Source organism: Nycticebus coucang, chromosome 7 (assembly GCF_027406575.1).
Source record: "Nycticebus coucang isolate mNycCou1 chromosome 7, mNycCou1.pri, whole genome shotgun sequence".
Taxonomy (NCBI): domain Eukaryota; kingdom Metazoa; phylum Chordata; class Mammalia; order Primates; family Lorisidae; genus Nycticebus; species Nycticebus coucang.
In genome coordinates this window covers 57,480,917-57,506,723 of record NC_069786.1, presented here as the reverse complement: position 1 = coordinate 57,506,723, position 25,807 = coordinate 57,480,917, and the positions used below count along the sequence as shown (strand labels likewise).

Genomic DNA, 25,807 nt, shown 5'->3' with positions numbered 1-25,807 from the left:
TAAAAGTATTACCAGTGATGGTTTAATTTATCATTTCTAAATGAACAACGAACAAAGCTAAAATAGTCAGTGACACCATGATTAGAAACAGCAATTTCTATTCACAGTATTCTCTAAAACAGTCTGTTTTATCCAAGTATTCACCATAGTGACATGAGTATTCATAGTATTAAAATGATCCCACTAGATTGTCCTTGCTCTAGGAAATGTCAAAAACAAAACCAAAGCTAAATCAGATTACCTACCAATGAAATAGATTTTACATCAGGGACAAGCAGGAGGTCTCCTAGGATCTGAAATCTAGGACTTTTTTAGTGCTTGTGGATAGGCTGAGAAATGTTTTCACGTGTAATTCTGATAGAAATTTTATTAAAATCCTTCATTTTGCTTCTACCCCCTACCTTGTCTACTAACTACTAAATCTACTTAGGAATTTAATTTTCATTTTTGAAGTCTCAAGAGGGTTAGAGCTCTGAAAATGACTTCAAAATACAGGTACTGCTCTTTTGTTTCTTACTTTTCCCCAGGAATAAGTAGACCAGCAAAGAAATGGCCTCAGTTTAGAAATCATAATCTAACATTCAAGATTCTACACTATCTGGTCCTAACAAACCTTCCCTGTGATAGTCGGAATTATCTTACTGGGTTATAGCCAAAATGAACGATTCTTTACTGCTCAAGCATATTATTTGCTTTCTACCTCCTTACTTTTAATCATGTTGTTTCCTCTGCCTGAAATGACCTTTTTTCTCTCTTGGCCAGCTTTCAAGGTCAACCTCAGATGCTACTTTTTTCATGTTAATCTAACTCCCCATAGCCTCTCCTCTCCCTTCCCCACTTAGCACTCTAGCAGAATAATTTGTACCTATTTCATCTCTCTTTTGTATTTCTATGGCACTCACTACTTCCTACACTCTGTTATAGTTACTTCTACTTAGTGTTTATAACTCATTACCTGTGATTGCCTGATGGCATGGACCTATTGAACTCTATATCCTTGCCTAAAACAGTGCTTGTTAAGGAACATCACAGGGCTCTGTATGGTTAGTTGGTTGGTTTTAACAAACTGTATTATTCTAAGATTCAATTGACTCTGCAATTTGGAGGAAATAGCTGCACATTGAGGAAATTGCTCAGAAGAAGAGAAATTAAGAGATGTAATAAAATGTAATATTTAAGCATTTGAACTTCATCCAAAAGACAAATTATTCACTTGTACTTAGGAGTTTACTGACAATTTTTAAGCAGATAGACGTTTTTATGTCAAATAATCACCAGCAATTCAAAATACTATACTGTATGAAATAGGAACTGAAATTGTTCTATTCACATATATAGTATCCTATTTACAGTATATTTAATTTTAATCTTACATTTAGAATTAAAAATACTCACTAATAAATAAAAGTATTAAAATAAGTTGTGTTTAATTTTCAGAGAAATTTTTTGTCCTGGACTTCTCCAATGACTAAGTAAGTAACTCAGATCATTAAATCTAAACTATATAAACTTGGTCTTATTATTTTCTTTAAATCTCAATTTTTAACTTTCAAATTTAACCCAGAAGCCCTAAAATCATTTTTGAATTTGCCCAGAGGCCTACTGATCTTTCTGTCATGAATGAAGTAGTTGATATAACGTAGGTAAGCAAAGGCTCTGCACACATAAAATCCCAACAGAGTTTAGATCAGCCCAGTAACTAGATGCAAACAACACAAAAGTTTTCCAATAATACAACTCTTATTGTTAGTAAATGTTAGAATTTAATTGGATGTAGAATGTTCTTTGCATTTTTTAGAACCATCTTTTTCAGTGTAGCATATGTTTTTGCCTGAATTTCTTATTTGATAAGGGGAGTGAGGGAGAGGGAACAAAACTAAACTGCATCACTATTGCTCCAAAGGCCTGACAATAGCCCATCCTATCCCTTAGAATGTGTATAATAAAGTCTGTCAAGAAATGACGTTGACAATAATGTGCTTGATATATGACAGCTACTATTATAAATGCTTTATGTACATTAATCCACTTAATCTTTATAACAACTCTTTAAAGTGGATGTCTTCATTATCCCTATATTGTACATGAGGAAACAACCCCAAATCATACAGCTGGAAGTAGTATAGCTAAAATTTGAACCCAGTGAAAATGGCAGTCCAGACACTGAACCACCATGCTATACAGGCTCTTACTGCAGCCAGAAGAATTAGCAAACCACTTTCCATTGCTCTAGTACAAGAAAACAGACTTTTGGAAGCACTATTTAGCAGCATGTCCCAGTTTAGGATTCTAGGGAAACAAGGGTTTTGCATCTACCTTCCTGCCTGCTACTACTTTCAGCCAGCATACTGGTATGAAAGAGAAGAGACTAACGCCTGACTCTCCACCAGTCAGGAGCTAAGGTTCATCCATACTAGTTGCTCCAAGCCCCCTTTCTCAGAGCCTGAGTACTATTCTCCCTCATTTTATTCAAAGGACCCCCTAAATGAGTAGTATCAGACACTTCCACACTTGCTACTCTTTATTTCCAAACTCCCATTAATTTTTAATAAAGTTAAGTATTATGGAAGTGGATCAAGACCCTCTTCCATAATATTTAATTACCCCAACCTAGCCTGGAATTAAACGGGATTGGTTGCATCTCTTTTTTGAGCTGATTCTTGGGGTCCCTGCTTCTGCCTCTTGCCAACGGGCTAGGTCCACTCACCTTCACTCTGGCTGCAGTAAGACCTATAGCCACCAACAACAAAGGCTTCTAAAGCATACAAACTATTTTATATAGTTTAAAAAGTCCTGAAATAACATCTTTGGCATTCTAAAAGAGTTGACAATAAAATTATGGAATTAATAGATAATGATACAATTTGACCCAAACTTTTATTTCTCTAATACCAAGAGACATACCCGAGAAAAAACAAGAGTTAACTTGTTGTAGGATTCATCAGTTTATAAAAGTAAAACTGATTGTAGCATGCCACCTATGAAAAGTCAGTTCAAAATGTCAGCACAGTTCATAAATTTTCTCACAATCTTCTAGAAAGCAGGAAATGACTTTTTCATTTCTCTATTTCTTACACTACCACATATAGCATCAAGCAAATGAGCAGCTTTCACATAATGTTGACTGAATTGAAGAATTACTCAAATGGTTGCTTATAGATATCCCACCTTTACAAATTAAACTTTATGATGTATAATGAAATTCATGTGTAAATAGTACAGACAGGTGACCTTTGTAAAAAGCAGATGACCAATCATTGCTGAGCAGGTTTACAATCAATTTTATCATTCAAAAGGTCAAGATCATCTTGCTACACAAGAAGAAGGATTGACATTACATTTAAATGTCTGCTGCATTCAACCAGTCTTTACTTTTTAACCTAATGTATTTTGACATCTTAACAGAGAAATTTCTTTCTGATTTGTAGAAGAAAGGACAATTCTAAGACACAAACTTAATTCTTTCACCTCACAACATTACTGAGATAGTCTAATTTTAAATGCCACTAACAGAAAGTAACCAAAAATCCTTAGGGTTTGGTTCTTTTGAAAGGTCATAAATACAGTGAAAAATAGTTGAATGCTGTGAAATCAATACCTAGAGGAATCCAAAGGCGATGCCAAGAAACAGAATGTACTCACAGTGACTAATACATGCAAATACTGGAAATAAATTCTAACAAATTAAACAGGTTTTGTAGCAACTACAAGGTATATTCAAATCATTCCAAAATTAATCAAGCTTAAGAATATGGCAGTCTTCCCTACTAATAAGAATGTAAGCTGGCTAAGTAGCCTGAATAACATATAAATTATAGCCAATATTAGTAGGTATTATTTTTTTCAGTGTGTTTTTAATTAAAAAGGAGAAACTCCTTAACTGAATCAATTCAGTTTCAGACTTCCTGAAATATGTTACTTTTTAAATCTATGTCATTTCACCCTGATGAGGCATTAAATCATAATCATGCTACAGAATCATGAAGACAGAACTATCTTTCTGCTGAGAAATGCTGCATCATTTTGATCATTTAATATGAAGTATCTGACAAGTGCTATAAAATTGAGGGAGGAATATGTGTAATGCCAAAAATATATATATATTTCCTTCAAAATCTGCGTGTCAAACATATTACCCAAGTGTCAAACATATTACCCAAAGTTAAATGCATTGTAAGTTGATAGGTAAAGATAGTTTAAAATAAATACGAGTTTCAGAATTCAAAATATAGAAAATATCTATTCAAAATAGATATATACATTCAAATCCTTTGCTATGATGATTCTCTACTCTTAGTAGTTAACATGTTTAACATAGGCAAGTCTTTTCAGTTAGAAAATGAAAGTAAGCAAATGTCAAAGCTCTCTGTTCAAAAAATCTTCAACATCCTTAAATGCTACAAGCTTTCTTTGTGAAAAACAGATTTATATAGTCTGCTTTCATCTAAGAGCAATGCTTCAGCAGATATCTACATTTAAAAAGCACTAAGAGCGTTGTCGATAGGTCTGAGAAATGATTTAAACCAATGCCTTCTAAAACAGTTCATTGCAATATAAATCTCAGGAAATTAGCTTACAGCCCAGAGGCTGATAAACATGAATCTACTCATAAAACTTTTATTGTTGTGTGGCATACTATAATGGTAGCAGCTTTGATTCATATGCTTAAGAAATTTCAGAAAATAAAATATTTGTAATATAGCACTATTTGTAGGCAGCTTGCTATGAGGTATCCTTATCAGTTTCATCAATTTATGCTATTTTTTTACTTGAAGTAAAAGATGCAGATTAACTCTATTCAGGCTGAATCTGAAGAGCTCCAAACCTTGCTTTTATTCATATCCAAAAAATCTCTTCCTTTAACCCTCACTTCCCAAAAAAGCAAAAGTAAACACAAATACACACATATACACATACACTTCTAATATTCATATTGTTTAGCTATTGCCCATCACTATAAATATTACTTATTCAAATATTTTAAGGAAAATCTGACGATAAGCAATTGCATGAATGAATATATTATAAACGAGTAACAACTAAAAAAGACAATAACCCCACATTCTAATACTATCATCATAATTCATGAGGTCATACCTGATGACTCAGAGATTGAAAAGACTCACACGTTCCAGACTGCATGACCTTTCTATTTCCAGAAATCCCTAACGATTGCATTTCCTGTCTTACAAAAGGTAATCACAGCCATCTCTCTCTCTCAGCATCTTCAGGGTTAGTGAAGAAAATATCAAACAGCAGAATTGTCCATCAGGATCTGTTTAAGGCATCATCAAAGTATCAGATCTCATATACTGTTTATCATCTCCCTGTGCAGTTACAAACACTCAGTACTAAGAGAGACTGACACAGTTGTATTTGCTGATGCTGCTACTGCTGTCTGAAAACAGTAAGCTTACTGCTTAGAGCAATTCTGCATCATCCGAACACAGAAGGAGCCACATCGTTCAGGTTTTCCATTTCTGCTCCTATACAGATTTCCCTTGCTAAGGAAAGTTTGATTTTTTTCAGTTCTTTAAAAATAAGCAATGCTCTATTTAATTAAGCATCCAATGTGTCTGTTGAAAATATGTTAAAATATCGATTCTTAATTACTAGACAGCTTTCTCCATACGTGACTAAGGTTAAACTTTATGAGTTAACAAGTAAAATTGTACTCTCTTAAAGGAATCGTCCCTCTATACTACATGTATCATCCCTTATCCAACCTAGCATAATTGTAAGTGCCTAAACGTGAAGTGTTTTTTATTCTGTCAATCTTTGATAATTGCATATTACAGTAAATAGGTAGGTAAATGCATATTTACTTGTTAATTTTCAGGAACTTCATTTGTATTTAAGATTCTTCAGACATATCTTTTTATTTTTACTTAATATATTCTTCTAGAAACTTTAACATGCAAAAGATAATGTGTTATTATCAAATTCTAAGACTGCATGGTTAAGTCTAGGAATGGAATCTATATAAGTTACTGGCATTTTTATTATGAATTTTCATTGTGTCTTTTTTTTTTTGAGACAGAGTCTCATTATGATGCCCTCGATAGAGTGCTGTGGCGTCACAGCTCACAGCAACCTCCAACTCTTGGGCTTAAGTGATTCTCTTGCCTCAGCCTCCCAAGTAGCTGGGACTATAGACACCTGCCACAATGCCTGGCTATTTTTTTTGTTGCAGTTGTCGTTATTGTTTAGCTGGCCTGTGCTGGGTTTAAACCCACCAGCCTGGGTGTATGTGGCCGGTGCCCTACCCCCTGAGCTACACATGCCACCCCATTTGTGTCTCATTCATTAAGTTTATAGCAGTGCTTTCTCTTACCACAAAATAATAGAATTATGAAATTTTAAGATTGATTAGTAGTCTAATAGAGAATCAATATTCTGTAAAATTATAATTGGAGATGATTTCTCTTTACCATGGAACAAAGTTTATATTTTAGAAATAAGAAAATAAAACCAAAAACAGACTATGACTATAGTCAATTTAACTAAATTCAAAACTAGGACATCAAATGCAACATATTACCCTAAAATAGCCTTCACGTTATGTGCAGTCTGAATTAATGACACTATTATCACTTTCTATGCTAAGGAAATAAACTACTTGCTATTCAATAATAGCTAAAGTGTCATACAGAAAATGTTTTAGATAAATGTAAACTAAGAATAAATCAATATAATTTCCCATCTCCCACTCACACTATTTGATGAGTGTAATATGTATTATCTTGGACACTAGTCACAACGAATCTTAAGAAATTGTGTACACTGATCCACACAATCCCTTTACAGAAATTACAGACACAGGTTCAGACACAGGACTCGGAATTTTGGCTGTATGCGTACAATGACACCCCTGGATGAAAAATCACATATAGACAAACATGATTTGTCTATGCAGTAGTTATCCTTTTATTGTCAAAGTATCAAAATAGGTACTCATCTTGTCAGTGAGGCCTTCCCAACTACACATCTCTATTTCTATATTCATCTTTTATGTAGACAATATCGAGCATCTTCTGTGGGTCAGGTATTGCATAGGTGCTAAGGACACGATACCATCACAAAACTTGCCATCACACAAAGTAAATTAACAATTATGTTTTGTTACAATTAAAAAATTAAAAAGGAGATAGAGAGCAACAACAGGGCATCCTACCCTAATCTAGGGATCAGACGGAATCTCCGTAGAAAAGTACCGTTAAAACTGGGAAGATTCTTCTCAGGTCACATTCAAGGAGTGGTAAATGCAGCCTGGTGAAACCAGAAAGAGTCTTAACACAAGGGAGAGATGAGGAGCCAAGGCTCCACTATTGTAAGCCGTGGGAGGCATTTAAGAGTTTGAGCTTTGCCCTTAGCAGAATGAGAGGCCATGAACATAACCAGTTTGTATGTTTTAGGTTATCGAAGTTACACTGTGAGCAGCAATGGAGTAAAGCAAACCTGGAGGAAGAGACAAGTTAGGAGGATGTCGCATAATTTTGATAAGAGGATGATGATGATGGCCTGAACCAAAGAGGTTGAGGTAGGAATGGAAAGAAATGAGTGAGTTCCAGATGTACGTCTTAGTGAAAAGGGATAGAATTTCGGGATTGAACATGAGAAATGAAGGAAAGAGAAACGTCAGCGTTCCCTTCTGATCTCTTCTACTATTTCAGATCTCATTTTATAAGCAAAGCACTCTCATCAAATTCTCTAGTTTTTGTTATTTGTCCACTTCTTGTGCATATGTTTACTTTTTATAAACTGCCTAGAAAATCTTGAGAAAGAATATTTGGTTTACATTCTTTCTGTATTCTCTCATATGTACATATTTTGAACAAAGTTATTAAATGAATAAATGGGATATAAGAAAACAGAATTTTCCATTCGATATTTTGTCAAAGCTTGGGACACAAACTTTGTTTTCATCATTGTCTGGATGTTATTAATTAGAATATGTAACCTATTTTTCCCCAGTGTTTTCTTGCAAACACATTTATTAATGATTGATTTTTGCAATAAAAACACCAAACCAAGAGTGCAAAGAGGCTCTCTTAACTAGTTGATAAAATGTCTCTATGAACTAGTTGATAAAATCTATTTAAACCAAATAATTCTTTATTTATAATCTATTGCTTGTCCCACTTAAACAAGTAATACTGTAAGATCTTATTTTTTCAAATAACTATTGCTCTATAAAAAATTATTTATTCATACTCATGCCAGTGTTATTAAGGTATGGTCATAACAGCAAAGCAGAATATCTCTACAGTTCTCCTAACTTGTCTGTCTAACAAATGTTTGATACAAGAGATGGAAGCTAGCAGAAGAACGTGCTTGGGCTGACTGAAAAGGGAGACAAAAGGAAGGGTCTTAGTCCGTTTGTGCTGCTGTAACAAATGCCACAGACTGGGTAGCTTATAAACAACAGGAATTTATTTCTCACATCTCTGGAGGAGAAGAAGTCCAAGTTCCAGGTGCCAGCAGATTCAGTGTCTGGTGAGGGTTATTTTCTTGCTATAATCTCATATGACAGAAGAAAAGGGCATGGCAACTTTGGGGGACCTTTTTTTATAATGGCTGTAATTCAATTCACGAGAGCTCTGCCCTTGTGATCTAATCACCTTCCAGATGTCCCACCTACTTATATTGCTTTGCAACATATGACATTTGAGGATATAAAAACTTTCAGACTATAGCAGGGTAAAAGCACAAACTGAGGCCAATTTTTATCTATTAAATGATTTGTGGAATATCTGAACATCCCAAATAATAAGGGATTGCATTTTTAAAAGAAAACTTTATAATAATTACTGCAGGTTTAGCATCTCTCAGGGACCATGTGAACCAATACTCTCATTTTACAGATAAAGTAACTAAAATTTTGAGAAGTTAAGTGACATGCTCAAGGTCAGGTAATAGCAGAACCCAAGCCAGAATTCAAGATTCCTATCTCTGAGTTTTCCTCTATATAAATCACTGTCTTTTAATTATATTTTTGCAAAAATAAGCTATCTTCAATAAGTAAAATAATATTCATTTTAATACTTTTTTCTATATTTGTTAGGTTGAGAAGCAGTCAATTCTTGTTTTCTAAAGAAGTTGGTGAAATCAGATTCTTAACAATATTCAATCCCATTTTATATTTAGAGAATCTTCTGATGGTAATAGTGCAGATTCAGATTTATGCTCAGAGATGTTTGATGTCACATTATTTAGAAGAGAAATAATAGAAATAAGAGAAAAATTAAGTTATGGTACTCCAAAAGTGTAATACCATGTAACCACTGAGTACTATGAATAAAGGATGTTAATGGCAAAGGAAAGTGTGCATCATAACAGAATATTAAATGGAAAATAAGACCTTGATGTATTTATGGAGCACAATCAATTACATAGAATGTACTGAACAAAAGAGACAAAATAAAGGATTTCCAAAAGATGGCCTCCCAGTATGAGTCATCTTATAAATATATACTTAGAGACTTCACCTTTTTTGTAGAAGTATGAACTAGTTTTTGAAGAGTCTTTTAGTAGTGGAACAAGTACCTCTGATTCTCATGTACTTCCTCTTTTCACTAAAAATTTTATCTGAAATTTCAGTGTAATGTTTACTTATAGTCCTGCTCCAGTTTCATGAAAATATTCAAATCTACTTTTAAAAATCATTCTTTTTGAGCCTTGCATGTCATTTAGTATGTGTGTATGATTGATTGTTTATTTTCACACCTTATTTATATTGGGCTAAAGCTGGTACAGACTGTTTTTGACAAATAGCTCTCACAACCGTTTAGTGTTTTATGAAGAAAAATGGGGAAAATTTGTATGGCATAACTTTGTGTCACTGTTTTTCTAACTCGTCATTATGGTTAATCTAAGGTGATTTTCACAAAGAGCAGGACAATGGGAAATGCTGCGAGTCCTGCAGAGCACTTACTTCCCTTCTTTAAGAAGTGGTAAAATTTGCCTTTTTTCATTTTTACAAAGAATATGATTGAACTTGTAGACATAGGTCACCAAGTATATACGGTGTACAGCAAAACTATTAGGAAAGAAAACCTAACAGATCATGAGGAAACTGAGTATCTCTGTTGAAATCCTAATTATGGTGATAAGTAATCACTGCTGCCTAATGGGGTAGATGTTGGGTGCTACAACACAAAAGGTTAGGTCATATGATAGATTTGTACCATAAAAAAAAAAAAAAAAGCCAAGCCTGGCTTGGTGGTTTATTTCTGTAATTGCAGCACTTTGGAAGGCTGAGGTGGGAGGAGTGCTTGAGGCCAGGAGTTTGAGACCTGCCTGAGCAACACAGCAAGACCCTGTCTCTACAAAAAATTAAAAAATTAGCCAGCATGGTGGTGCAGGCCTATAGTTCCAGCTACTTGGGAGGCTGAGGAAGAATTGCTTGAGCCCAAGACGTCAAGGCTACGGGGAACTATGATAGTGTCACTGAACTCTAGGTTGGGTGGCAGAGTGAGATCCTATCTAAACACATACACACACACATACACAAATCCTTTACCTGTCTAATCAGGGAAAGAGATGGTATCTTTTCAATATGCTAGTGAAAACATCAAATTTCAACAACACATCACGTCATTTTCTTATTCTAGTTATTAACGGATGCAACTTTTTCTAATTTCATCATCATTCTACTATTTTTCTTAGTAAAGCTATATAGTTTAGTGGTCCTCAACCTCTGGGTCACGACTCCTTTGGGGGTCAAATGACCCTTTCACGGGAGTCACGTAAGACCATCCTGCACATCAGATATTTACATTAAGATTCATAACAGTAGCAAAATTACTGTTATGAAGTAGCAATGAAAATAATGTTATGGTTGGGGGTCACCACAAAATGAGGAACTGTATTAAAGGGTTGTGGCATTAGGAAGGTTGGGAACCACTGGTATAGTAGGTCACACAATAAAGGAAAATAAAACATGTAACAATTTTGTGGATAATACTGACTTTGCATTTACTAACTTTTATACCAATTATAAAAGTACTTTATATCTCTACGGAAAAGAAAATCAGAAGATTAAACAGGTGGGGGGAATAACTCATAAAAGTCCATTACACAAAGATAACTATTACTGATTTTTACTTTTAGCATTTTAATAGACATTTAAAATTATATTAAATTATTATTCATCTTGACCAAGTATTATATTATGAACATTTCCCTAGGTCAATAATTATTTTTCTAAAACATAAAATTTAGTGGCTAAATATTCTACCAAATAGAAGTACTATATTTAACCAATCCCCAATTGAGTATATCCATTTTTTCCATTTTTAAGCATTATAAATATGTAATAAATATCTTTGTGCACACAGATTTACTGCATCAAAGTAAATAAATATTCGGGTGGACTTATCTTGTTTCCTCACTGTCTTACCAATTGGGTTATCACACAGTCTGTATGTAGAATAATAACCTCAATAAGTTTGTATGAAAATAAAAAAAGGAAAAGTTGGCATACATTAACACAAAGGCTTAAAATAAGGATGACTAATAGACTTATAAGTTTTCTAAAAATAACAGCAAAAACTTAGGGTAAACAAACGTTCCTTGATTCTATGCTGATACACAAAGATATAAAGATGGTCCCAAGGGAATGTATCTAGGATTGTAAAGCTAACCATCAACTCTTGAATAGAAGTTATTAAAAATGGCAAAAGAAACTAATTACAAGACAATGCAATGATAAATGTGGATTTTATCTTTATTTTTTTCTCTGTGAAATTTGTGGAATGAATGAACCTAAAGAGAGGCAGTCCTTTACCCAGAATGATGCTATTTTACTCATAGAAACAAAAAGATAGAAATTTATAGCTTTAGGAAACCTTTCAAATAACAATTAAACATACTTCCAGCCTAGAAACCCCTCAGGGGTACCAATAAGCCTCCAAAATACCATGTGTAAAGACAATATTTTTTAACAGTGTCAATTTATTCTCCCCCAAGCACCATTCCAGAGCTAATGAGGGTAAATATAAATAAAAAAGTTCATAATGTGTTTAATCTTTAAAAGTTTTCACTGCTAGGAAAAATAATGATCCTTTGAGTGAAATTTTTTGATAGCTATCATTAAAATGCAATCTTGGCTATTTCATTTAACATAATAACCTCCAATCCCATCCATGTTCCTGCAAATGACAGGATTTTTTTTTATTCTTTGTTATGGCTGAGTAATAGTCCATTGTTTATACCACAATTTATTTATCCATTTATCTGTTGATGAACACTTAGGTTAATTCCATATCTTGGCCATTAGAATAGTGCTGCAATAAACACGGGAGTGAAGATAACTCTTCAGCATTATGAATCCTTTTTTGAGATATACACTCAGCAGTGGGATTGCTGGATCATATGATAGATCTGTTTTAAGTTTATGAGAAACCTCCATACTATTTTCCACGGTGGCTATAATTTACATTTCCACAGTGTATGAATGTTTCCCTTTCTCAGCATCTCTTACTTTTTGTCTCAATAAGCATTTCAATAGGAGTGAGAAGGTGATTTTTTCATTTTGACTTGCATATCCCTGATGATTTCTCACTCATATGTGGGAGCTGAAAAAGTGGATCACATGGAGGTAGAGAATAGAATGATGGTTACCAGAGGCTGGGGAAGGGAAGAGATAGGGAGGATAAGGAGAAGTTAGTTAATGGGTACAAAAATAGATGAAAGGAATAGCCTTCAGTATTTGATAGTACAAAAGGGAGATTATAATTAACATTTGTTTATTCTACATTTCAAAATAGCTAGAAGAGGCTTTGCATGGTGGCTCACACATATAATCCTAGCACTTTTGGAGGCTAAGGCAGGAGGATCACTTGAACCCAGAAGTTTAAGGCTGGAGTGAGCTGATGATGCCACTGCACTCTAGCCTGGACAATAGAACAAAAATTTGTCTCCAAAATAAACAAACAAACAATAGTTAGAGGAGAAAAAGTAGAATGTTCAAAACACAAAGAAAAGATAACTATTTGAGGTCATAGATAACCCAATTACCTATTTGATCATCATATATCATACATATGTATCAAAATATCATTTGTATCCCAAAAATATGTAGAACTATTGTATACCAAAACACATTAAAATTTTTATAAAAAATAAAAACAGTGTATAGTGGAAATAAATGCAATCTTGCCAACTCTAAGCTTGTAAAATGATACTTTTAAAAAATTGAAGGCAAGTTTGTCTTTAATGATTTTGTCTGTAATGGGTTTGTTTGTAATGTGTTCACAAATCATAAATAAATATGATTTTTAACAGTAAAAAACACCAAAAATAATGAAGTAAAATCCCTCAAAATCCACCCTTTGTCAAAAGGACTCATAAGTTTGTGGATAAAAGCATAGGTAATGGAGGCAGACTCCTGAGTTCAAATGCTGGTTTTGACCTTAGGATCTGGATATATTCTCTGTGCCTGTTTCCTCAGTGTAAAATGATGATAACCCTAGTAGGGTTGTTGCAAGGATTAAATATGGTTAATACCAGGGGGTACAGCAGTGACCGTCACAGAGTAATTGCAAAATAAATGTGCTGCTATTATCATTCTCAGAATGACTTGCAATAATCAAAAAAGAAAAAAAAACATATAAAATAAAATTACAAAATAATCAAAAATATATAAGGAAGCAGTAGTATTCAAGCTCAGAGGATGGCACTGCAAATACTCCAGACCTCGTGGAGTGAAACATTTAAAAAAAAATCAGTGCTAAAATACAACTTTTACATTCTAATGCCTTTGAAGACAAACATTGAGTAAATCTTGCATTATTAACCATAAGTAAGTTGTTTAAGTATCTAACCTCAGTTTCCTTACTTGCAAAATACAGGTAATGTTTATCTATGCCATAAAGTTATTTTGAAGGCTAAATAAGATAATATACATAAGGCAATCAGCACAGTCTAAAATATAATCTCAATAAATGATATTTATTGTTATTACTGCTATTATAATTTCCACTAGTGAGAGAGGTATCAAATGGATCACTCAAAAAGTTGATAAGGTGAAGGTAGGGGAGAAAGTACCTAATGAAACCAGTTCCTCCCGCTTTCCACATCTAGCGGTCATTTCTCTGCCCTCATTATTATCAACACTGGTAACATTTGCCTCACAATTCTGGTATAGAGAAATGACTGAATAGATACATTTGCTATATTAATTGCCAGCTAGTTATCAAATCAGCAACCTTATTCATTCTTACTTTTTTTTTTTGCAGTTTTTGGCTGGGGCTGGGTTCGAACTCACCACCCCTGGTATATGGGGCCAGCACCCTACTCCTTGAGCCACAGGTGCTGCCCCCATTCTTACTTTCAAGCTATCAAATTATTTCACCACCTAGTCAATAATTTTCTACAAAGTCCTACATAGGTATATGACGACCTCCAGGGTGCACTCTGACAAATTTTCCATTTCATTATTATTATATCTTTTATTATATTTGTCTGATACTCCACCTAAACTTAATCAATGGCTCAGTTATTCCTAATCATTATTTTATGTGTTAAGGTTTCTAGCTTCATTCATGCCACTATAGCTGGATCTTGGTTCAGGTTTTGGGGCTGCCATTTATTTTATGCCGGGACCTTAGATTTCCTACCAGTAAAGCAGAAATAACAACCACCTGTCTACACAGTGATTTTTTGAGCATTAGATGTATTAAAAATATAAAGTGCTTAATTTACAAAGTGTCTCTTATCTAGAAAATAAAAAGTTCTTAACAAATGGTAGAGGTATGAAACTGCATGCCTTTCTCCCTCATCCCCACAGTTCTAAATCTATCCATCAAAGTTTAACAAAACACATCTTCCATGAAACCTTCCCTGATTACTTGCTTTGGTCTTGCCTGCCTCTTTAGAAGCTGTTTAATCCTCAACTTTAACTTCTAGAATTTGCTAAAACATTTGCACTGTCTTTTAAAATTTAAATCTTGTCTCTCATTTTCAATTATTATGATCCTTAAGATAAAATTGTTATATGAACAACAACATCTTCCCCATCACACCTAATAAATGTAGTTCCCTGAACTTACAATGTACTTGAAAATAGGTATTAAGTCAATAAAAGGATGAATTCATTTTTCAGGGCATTTTTCAGGCCAAGTATATATGCTGGAATGGCTATTTCAAAACTGGTATAGTATTCTTAGCAAACAAAAGAGAAGTTTCAAAGATGCCTCAAATAAGGGAAATAGGATAAATGGCAGGTAGTCATGTAATTGCCACATAATTTCTTTCATTGAATGTTTTGTTCTCGTTAGGGCTTATGTTTCTAGAATGCAGAAATTATCCTATTAAGAAGCTCTTAAATTTAATGAAAAAGTGTTTCTTAAATTTGACTTTAAACAGATCTCTGATAATTTTAAATGTTTTGACTATTGAGAATGTATTCTATAAAATTAGCCTATGAATGAGAACACAAAGGTAGAAGTGTAATGATGGTTATGGCAACAGTATTCGTAATAGCAAAATATTGGAAAACTCCTAATGTTAATCAATAAATGTTTTGTTAAACAGAAATGACTATAAATGTGCAGATAAAAATCTTTAAGGAACCACAGATGACAATTGATATCAGTGGGATTTGTGACTAAGAGGATACTCAAGGAGTTGTCTCAAAATTGTACCTCCTGGAAGATAAAAATGAAACTAGGAACAAGACATCAAGAATATGACATTTTAAAAATCACCAGTAGTACTCTTCATTTTTTTCTCCCTAAGAACAACCAGTATTAGGTATAGAAGAGTATAATGAAATGTCAGCCATGAGTCAGAATAAATGTTGATTGTAAGTGTGCTAAAAATCAGTTGCGGTCCGTGGCACAGGGCAGAAAACTTCAGAAACATAGAAATAAGCAAAGGAAGAAAAGCAATCTCTTCTCTATCCAACTGACTTTAGGATTCTTAATTTCTTTGTATTTTAAAGTTATAACATTTCTTCAGTCTATTTCAAATATTGTACTGCTATTACTTTGAGGACTAAAAGTAATTACTACCTCATATTCACAAACACAAACATTTTTGCTTAGTTATAATTTCACATTCAGTCTTTTTGTGTATAGATTTATGGACAACTAAATGGATTATTAAAATATAGCTTAAGATCATAATAACTCTGACTATAGAACACAAAAATATAAAAAGTTGTTCAAGATTGATATACTAAGATTTCTGAAATAATCTATGTCATTATCATTTACCTCTAGCAGTAATTTTAAACTAACATAATAATGACAGGAGGGGATTTGTTAATAATTCTTTTGAAGAGAATTCTGCAACTTTATCTTTTGTTGATGGCTAACTTTTAAATTTAAAATTGGGTTAATAAGGCCTATACTCTAAGTTAATTAGGTGAAGTAGCAAACTCATCACAGAACATAAATTAAACAAGAATTGGAATTATTCTGGCCATTAGTTTCAACAAGGTAGTTTTATTATACCTCCATGTTTCTCTACTAAAACCTTAATCCTCAGCAGGTTACCCTCCCCCCCCCCCCCCGTTACTTTTCTTCTAATGTAAATTCCTTTCTTTAAAAAGGTATAGTATTAACAGAAATAAAAAGGCTCTATACCCTTTCTTTTAAAGCAATCTTTTGTAGCTTCTGAATTTCATTCATTAAACAATTTTATCAAGTTTCTGTTTTAATACCATGAGGTCAAAAAGAAGCAAAATATGTTCTTGGTCTTAACAACATAAAATATGTTTGAAGAAAAAACAGCCATGCACAAATAATAAGATAAATATGAGTTGTACCTAGAAGTTGTATGGTAGTTATGGGGTCTTAGCCTCAATGCAGGTTTTCCGTGATTAATTTCTACATTAAAATAAATTTGTTCTCTCAACCATGATTTTTTATTTTTTTATTTTTTATTTATAGTAAGCAACTATGATATTAAGTCAAATGTAACAAATGATGTGTCTGAAAGTCACACATGTCTTCACAAAATTATTGGAAAATGCAAGTAAAGTGAGTAATAAAAGGGGATGTTGCCTGGAGATGTCAATTGTCTCTCAAGGGACTTCACTGATTTGCACTATTATGAATGTACCAAGTTTTGAGTATTTCTCTTAAGTACCTTAAGAGTTATGATTTTGATATTTGCACTCCCATGTTTGCTCCGGCATTATTCACAATAGCCAAGATAGGGAAATACTCTAAGGTCCATAGACATAGGAATGGATAAAGAATATATGGTGTAGGGCAGCCCGTAGCTCAGTGGGTAGGGTGCCGGCCACATACACCCAGGCTGGCAGGTTCAAACCCAGGGCCAGCTAACCAACACTGACAATTGCAATAAAAAATAAATAAATAAATATAGCCAGGCGTTGTGGCAGGTGCCTGTAGTCCCAGGTACTTGGGAGGCTGAGGCAAGAGAATTTCTTAAGCCTAGGAGTTTGAGGTTGCTGTCAGCTGTGACGCCACGGCACTGTACTGAGGGCAACATAGTGAGACTCTGTCTCAAAAAAAAAAAAAAAAAAGAATATATCGTGTATATGGAGAAAATGGAATATTATTCAGTCATAAAAAGAAGGAAATTCTGCCATTTGTGATGACATGAATGAATCTGAAGGATATTTTGCTAAGTGAAATTAGCCAGACAGAGAAAGACAAACAGTGCATAGTATCACATATAATGTGGTATATGTGGTATTGTTAAAAAAGTAGAACTTGTAGAAACAGTGTAAAATGATGGTTGCCAAGGGTTCATGTGTGGAAGAAATAGGAAGATATTGGTCAAATGGTACAATCTTTCGTTTTTCATTTATTTGTGATTAAACTCAATGAAGTTGGGGAAAAAATAAAAGCCAGCCAGGCAACGAAAAAACACACAAAAAACACAGCATATCTTTGCACACTGAGTTCTTGTGACAAGCATAGTTGGCCAACAGATTTCTAGGAAATGGCAAACAATTCAATTCACGTGACATTTCAGGCTCATACTTTAAAATGTCACTTTTATTTTGGTCTCTTTGGGGATAATGTTGTTTTGGGAATGCTGGGGATAAGATTTGCTTTAAATTAATATCGAACCAAAATAGCATGGTACTGGCACAAAAACAGTGACATGGGCCTATGGATCAGAACAGAGAACCCTGAGATGAAATCATCCTCATATTCCCATTTGATCTTTATAAAGCAAACAAAAACATACACCAGGGAAAAGAATTATTATTCAACAAATGGTGCTGGAAAAACTGGACAGTCACATGGAAAAGACTGAAACAGGATCTGTACCTCTCACCATTCACAGTGGATAAAGGACTTAAACCTAAAGCATGAAACTTTAAGAATTCTATAAGAAAATGTTGAAAAAACTCATAGATATTGGCCTAGGGAAAGAATTTATAAAGGAGACCCCAAAAGCAATCACAAAAGGGACTTGATTAAATTAAAATGTATCTGTCTAGTAAAGGACACAATCAACAAAGGAGACAACCTGTAGAACAGGAGAAAATATTTGCATGCTATATATCCAATATAGGACTAATAACCAGACTCTACAAAGATTCACATAAATCATCAAGAAAAAAAAACAGCCCTATTAAAAAGTGGGGCAATGACATGGACAGAAACTTCCCAAAGGAAGATAGACTAATGGCCAACAAATGGATGGAAACATGCTCAACATCTCTAATCAGCAGAGAAATGCAAGTCAAAACCACAGTGAGCTATCACCCTATTCCAGTGAGAATGGCTTTTACCAAAATGTCGCAAAACAACAGATGCTGGTGTGGATGCAGAGAGAAAAAGAACAGTTTTGCACAGTTGGTGGGACTGCAAACTAGCATAACCTATATGAAAAGTATTATGGAGAAGCCTCTAGTACTAAATGTAGACCTACCATTTGACCCAGCAATCTTGCTACTAGGTATTTACCCCAAGGAAAAAAAGATATTTTATCAAAAAGACACTTCCTCTCAAATGTTTATAGCAGCACAATTACAATTATAAAGATGTGAAAACATCCAAGTGCCCATTAATTCATGAGTAGATTAACAAAAGTGGTATATGTATACCATTGAGTACGAGCCAGCCAAAAAAAAATGTAATCTAGTACCGTTTGTAACAACCTGGATAGAAGTAGAGACCATTCTACTAAGTGAAATATCACAAGAATGAAAAAAAAAAAAAACAAAACACCACACGTATGTAATACTAAATTGGAACTGATGGATCGGAACTAATGTGCACATATGGTAGTAAAACTCAACAGAAATCAAGTAGGTGGGTGGGGCAGAAAAGGTTGGGTAAATTCACACCTAACTGGTGCAATGCACATACTTTGGGTAAAGGGCACACTTATAACTTTGACTTAAAAGGTACAAAAGCAAATTATGTAATCAAAATGTGTACACTCCTATAATATTCTAAAAACTAAAATATATATAAAACACGTAATTAGTTAAAAACAGAAAGCACTTCTCAAATTCCCATTCAATTCATATGTCCAGAGTTTAACAAAGCCATATACAGCAATATTGGCAGCAAATCACCAAGATGTTTCCTTTTTCCCTGTAAAGTTCTGAAATCATAAGGAAGTTTTGCAATTTAGGGAGCATAAGTGGTATAAAAATCATAACAGAATTTAAAGTAACACCACTTTACCTTATTCTCTAGTTCTGATAGCATCACTCCTTTGGAATAGAAGGGAATATGGCAATCACCCATAAAATACTGTTAATTGTTTCATTTTAAAACAAGCTGAAAATAAAGAACTTTCTGTCTGTATCGTTAAAAAAAAAAAAGGAAAATATAATACGTTTGCTTACCAAGATTTGTTAATTTATAATATACCACTGCTGAGGCTACTGCCCTCTCCAGCACCACCATGGACAGTAAAACTTTAATTAAGTTTGGTGAATGTAGCATCAAACCTGGATGAGTTAGGTAAGATTCAAATATTTGATTGCATAAGTTAAAGCCACTGAATCTAGATCTGGATAGGTCATTGGAGAGGTTGGGTCCCCTCAATTCCCTCCCCAGGACTAGAGGAACACTATCATCATTTGCCACGCTCTCCAGGCTGCCGACCATTCTTCCTTCTGACTGAACAGTCTTTCTTTGGCAATGTTAATATTCAAAATGTTTTTAACAAACGTTTTAGGTTTGGGAGTCATTTGATCTCAAGTTTAAAACAACGTTTCATATTACCTCTTAACTATTGACCTTAAAGTTTAATTGTCATAGGGCACTCTTACTTGGGGTTCAACTCACTATTGCGAAGTTCTATAATAAAGCAAACAGGAATATTCCTTTCACGGTGAAGTGAGTCAAATGTTCAACATTCAAAATGTACGCCCATCTAAAAATGTACTACATTTCATTATTATTGATATTTTTATTTAAATTATCTAATTTTATATTTCTACATGCCTACATGCAATTTCTGTAAATGTCTGAAAAATTCTAATTATAAGTGGATTGTATAATCATTTCACTGTGTGAGCCCACGTGTTTACAGCTCCTCTCTTCTAGACACATGGACACCTATCTTCACTTGGACACCTTTCTTTTTATGCATGTGGCCTCCAAACTTCACATTTTATTTGAACTTCTATTTTACCAGTTTACCATTTACAAATTTGTTTCATAATATTCATGTACATATTTTATCTCTTCCTTAGCCTGTAAACCCCTCAAGAGGAAGTATTCTTAATTTACATATGTAAACATTCAATAAATGTTTGCCGAGCAAAAGAATGAAAGGCATATTTCCTCAATATTTTAAACTGCCTGAAAGCAGGAACCATATTTTATGATTTTTTTTTTAATTTTTACATATACATGTGTTAATTAGGTTTCCGGTTTTTTTCGCCTTCACAAAATTTAAAATTTAATAACAATAACAATGTTTAAGATAAGGATTAGAAGCAAAAACCTTGTAAAGAACGAACGAACATAAATACATTCAGAAAAGGAATCAGACAATTGCTACATCGAAATATTAAGCAATAATAAATAATAATAATGCAAAGAAAGTAACATTCACATTGTCTAAGAGTATGTCTATTATAGAATGCTTTGACTCTGAGATTCAGTATGGAGTGAATATGATTCAGTATGATTCTTTAAAATAATAGAATTGAGTGCATAATAAGTGCTCAGTAAAATTTACTTACTTTTTCTTAATAATGACAATATTAATTTTGTAACCATACAAATGTGATCTCTATTTTTTTAATTAAATTCAAAACTTTCTCTATTTTAAGGGAATTAAACTATTAAGTGTATAAATGTGCTTTTTATTTTCTTGATATATAAAATTTATACCTCTATCTCAGTGTATCATATCTGATTATAGAAATTAAAGCACAATTTAAAATATATATTTCTGTACATATAGTCTTTATATTCACATGTATATCAAATTAATATCTATTATATAAGACATAATTTGGTCATCACCTGTCTCAAATCCAGTTTCTGAGAATTTATTCTATGATGTTGATCCTAGACCTTTTAGTATACAAATAACACCTGCTTAAAAGCATAAAAGGACACCAAATAAACAAGCCAGGGTCTGTATGAGTGGACTTGGGGATGGAGTAGACTGGGCACGCTCATACACTGTGGTTTGAGAAGACCCATGAGACATACCAGCAGTGTTTGAAATTTTCAGCATCAGTTGTCATTCTATAAGGGTCTTAAATTAATTTATTGGATTAAGAGATTATGTTTCTTAAATGGAACTTCCAAATTCGTTTTGAAGATTAGTATATATCATGAATTCACTACTTTCTTTAAAGAATAGGAAAGTATTAAGGTTGCTGAAAGCCTGGTGTGCTTAGGACAGAACCTGCCAAAAAAGAATCTGAATAAAGAATCTGAATGGAAACATACCAAAAGAAAAGATGAAAGGTCCAAAGATATATTTGCTGTGCTTCGTGATTTTGCCAAGAGACTGCTGTGCTTACCGCACAGTTGTCTCGGCTGCTAAAGTGTTGATTTAACTAATAGAAAACTTGAGAGACCAAAAGCAATAATCGAAAATATACTATAAAATTTGGAAAGATCTTATATGTTAGAGTACAATTTCTAAATCTTCAATGGGATCATATGCTGAGAAATGCTTCATTGGGTGACTCTTCTCATTGTGTGAACATTGTGGGGTATGTTTAACAAATCTAGAGGGTACAGCCTTCCACACACCCAGGCTATGTTTTTTGACTCTTTTGTAATAACATTAATAACCATATTAGGTGTGTATGGTCTGTATCCTATTGCTCCTAGGCTACAAACCTATTAAGCACGTTACCATAATGAATACTGCAGGCAGTTGTAATACAACAGTAAGCATTTGTGTTTGGGTATCTAAACATATGTAATCATAGAAAAGGTACAGTGAGAGTGTGGTATAAAACATAAAAACTGGTACACCTGTATAGAGCATTTACTATGCAGATTGTTGGTCTGAAAGTTGTTCTGGCTGAGTCCAGTGAGTAGTGAATGAATCTGAAGGCCTATGACACTACTGCACATTACTGTACACTTTATAAACACTGTACAGTACACAGGCTATACTAAATTTATAAAAAAAATTTCCTTTCTTCAATACCTTTGCTTAATCATTTTTCACTTTATAAAATTTTTTTTAACTTTTTGACTCTTTTGTAATAACACTAGCTTAAAACACAAAGGTATTTTACAGCTGTACGAAAATATTTCCTTTTTTATAACCTTATTCCATACGCTTATTTTTGTTTTTAAAACGTTTATTTTTCTTTTACTTTGTAAACTTTTTGCTTATAAACTAAGGCACAAACACTCACATTAGCCTAAGCCTATACAGAGTCATGATCATCAAGACACCACTGGAGGGGAGGGAGACAAGATGGCGGACTGAAGCCAGCTTTCAACAGAGGCTCCCGTCCAGAAGGAGAGTTAAGGGACAGGAATGTAGTAGGTGTCCTGGTGGACTTGAGCCTCACCAAGAGAGAAGGTTGAAGAACGTACATCAACACCGCTGAGGCAAGCTGTGATCACAAGGAGGCAAACAAAAGGTACAAAATCCACCACCAGGCGGACGGGAGTCCCCCTCCCCCATGAGACTGGCTCAAGAGCCCCACAATTGAACAAGCGGGCAGAAATTAAAGGCCCTCCCACTACACTCCAGAGAGAGACCTTCTAAAAACTGGACCTACCTCCCCTACTGGGGGTGCCGTGGCGTTCTCCTGCCGGACATAGGGCTGAATAAAACTTTGGGAATCCTTTGCCGGCAACCCTGAATCCCCGGCGCTCCCCTCCCGCCCACTGAGGTCTGGAGGCCTGTCCCCCAGGAATTCGGATCCTTGGGTGATTTCTCAAGGGGAGTGGACAGTCCCCGAGTTGCGACTGGTCAGCATTGACTCTGAGGCGCGCGAGTGAGGAGAGGGCACCAGGCTGAAGGGGAGTCATGCCGTGGCGGCACTTCCCTGCGGTGCAGTGCACCAACCCTCCCCTGGCAACATTACGGGGCACAAGACTGAATAAGACTCTAGCTTCCCTGCTGAGAGCTGAGAGCCCCTACTCTCACTCGGGGTCTGAGGGCCTATCCCCCCGGAGTTTGGATCCTTGGGTGATTTCTCAAGGGGAGTGCACAGTACCTGAGCTGCGTCAGGTCAGCGCTGACTCTGGGACACGTGAGCGAGGAGAGGGCACTCTGCTGAGGGGAAATCAAGCCTTGGCGGCACTTCCCTGCGGTGCAGTGCAGGAGCCCTCCCCGGGCCGTAGTGTTGCGTAAAACTGAATGAAACTCTAGCTTCCCCCCCACCCCCCACCGACTCCCAATCGGGGTCTGGGGGCCCATCCCCCAAGAGTTCTGATTCTTGGGGGATCTCTTGAGGGGTGTGGACCCAGCACAAACTGCGGCCGCTCAGTGCTGACTCTGGGGCGCGGGACAGAGGAGAAAAGGGTCGCCTGAGTGCCCACACCAGAGCAGCAGTTCCCTGGAGGTAGATCAACAGCCGTTTTTTCTTTAACAGCAGAACGCTCACTTCTGGATATTCTGAGGCCACACCCCCTGTCTCCCTGGGGAACCAGAGGAGGCCACCGGTGAGCGGGGGATTTCCTGACACGGCTCACAAACCTGGGAAACTTCCAGGGTGGGGCCGACCCAGAGAGGTGTTCGAACGCAAATCTCCAGCAGCAAAGACATTTGAACTCAAAACAGCCCGTCTTCTGTAGGCGATTTCGACAGGAACAGAGACAGAACCCCGCAAAGTTGTCTGTTCTGTTCTGTTCTGTTCTGTTCGCAGCATCCATCAGGGACGGGGCTAAGCCTGAGTGAACACCTCCTTCCCATCACCTGCATCAAACACTCAAAGATGTCAGGCCCCATCTCCTCCTGCTAGATAGCGGCAGTCTGCGGGGGCCTGGCAGACTTCCTTGCGATTCAGGCAGGTGCAAACCCCTGGAGTGTCTGTTCACTGCAGGCAACTGGGTTAGCCATCTGCAGAGATACCAGCGACTGGGTCCGACGGAGGGGCAAAGTGGGGAAGGAGACGTCAACCTTCCTAGACTGCTCTGTTTGCTGGGTGGCTCCTCCTGACTCCACGCTGCACTGGGGTGAGCCATGTCAGAGGAGTCACCAGGCCCCTGTAATCCAGTTCCCAGAGACCTCTTGAACTCTCCCACCCGAGACAAGTGCCGATTGAGACAGCGGATTTGGACCTTTTGAACTGGGCTAATAGACTGAGGACTTTTCAGGCGGTGCCCTGGGTGTGCGATTGTAGGAAGGTTTGATTCTCCTTTTCCAACTGGGGCCAGAGGTGGGCAGGCGGGGTGACTTAATTGCTGATTTTTCCACACAGCTGAGACTTCAAGCCAGAGTAGAAGTTGCAATAGGACCGAACAGAAACCAGCTGAAAGCAAGACAGAACCACTTTGCTCCACCACACCAGACAGGGCCCCAGTTTCTCAGGCCACAACACTGTACGGGCCCTCGATAAAACCCCAGGGGAAAAACCAAAGGGAGTAAAATAACCATGGGGCAGAATCAGCGGAAAAACTCTGGTAACATGAATAACCAGAATAGATCAACCCCCCCCAAGAAAAGATACGGCAGATATGATTGAAGATCCCATTCATAAACAACTGGCTGACATGTCAGAAATCGAATTCAGAATTTGGATTGCAGACAAGATTAATAAAATGGAATTAGGAATTCGAGGAGAAATTCAAAAATTGTCTCAAGAATTTAACGAATTTAAAGACAAAACCACCAAAGACTTAGACACACTGAAGCAAGAACTTACAGCCCTCAAAGATATGAAAAATACAGTAGAATCCCTCAGTAACAGAATGGAGCAAGCAGAAGAAAGGATTTCTGACATTGAAGATAAAGTCTTCAAACGCTCCCAATCTCTCAAAGAGGAAGGGAAATGGAGAGCAAAAATGGATCACTCACTCAGAGAACTCTCAGATAATTCGAAAAAAAGCAACATAAGGATTATAGGAATTTCTGAGAACGATGAAGTCGCCTCCAAGGGCACAGAGGCCCTTCTGCATGAAATTATGAAAGAAAATTTTCCAGACATGCCTAGAGAATCTGAAATTCAGATAGCAGACAGCTTCAGAACCCCAGCACGATTCAACCCCAATAAGTCATCCTCCACACATATCATAATTAGCTTCACTAAAGTTAACATGAAAGAGAAGATTCTCAAAGCAGCCCGGCGAAAGAAAATTATAACGTACAAAGGTAAGAATATTAGAATAACTGCAGATCTCTCTGCTGAAACTTTTCAAGCCAGAAGAGGCTGGTCATCAACTTTTAATCTCCTAAAGCAAAAAAACTTTCAACCCAG

General features: G+C 35.6%; 1 protein-coding gene across 7 annotated transcripts in view; it reads right to left on the bottom strand.

Moving 5' to 3' along the window:
* SLC4A10 (solute carrier family 4 member 10) overlaps positions 1 to 25,807 on the bottom strand; it is a 362,931-nt gene that overhangs the window by 251,154 nt on the left and 85,970 nt on the right. For 5 of the 7 annotated variants that reach the window (XM_053596752.1, XM_053596755.1, XM_053596757.1 and 2 more), the window contains exon 1: positions 5,098 to 5,303. The exons of the other annotated variants lie outside the window; for them this stretch is intronic. In XM_053596752.1, the coding sequence (XP_053452727.1) occupies positions 5,098 to 5,178 (81 nt within the window). In that variant the 5' untranslated portion in view covers positions 5,179 to 5,303. Of the gene's footprint in view, positions 1 to 5,097; positions 5,304 to 25,807 lie in introns of those variants that run through there. 7 annotated transcript variants of the gene reach the window in all.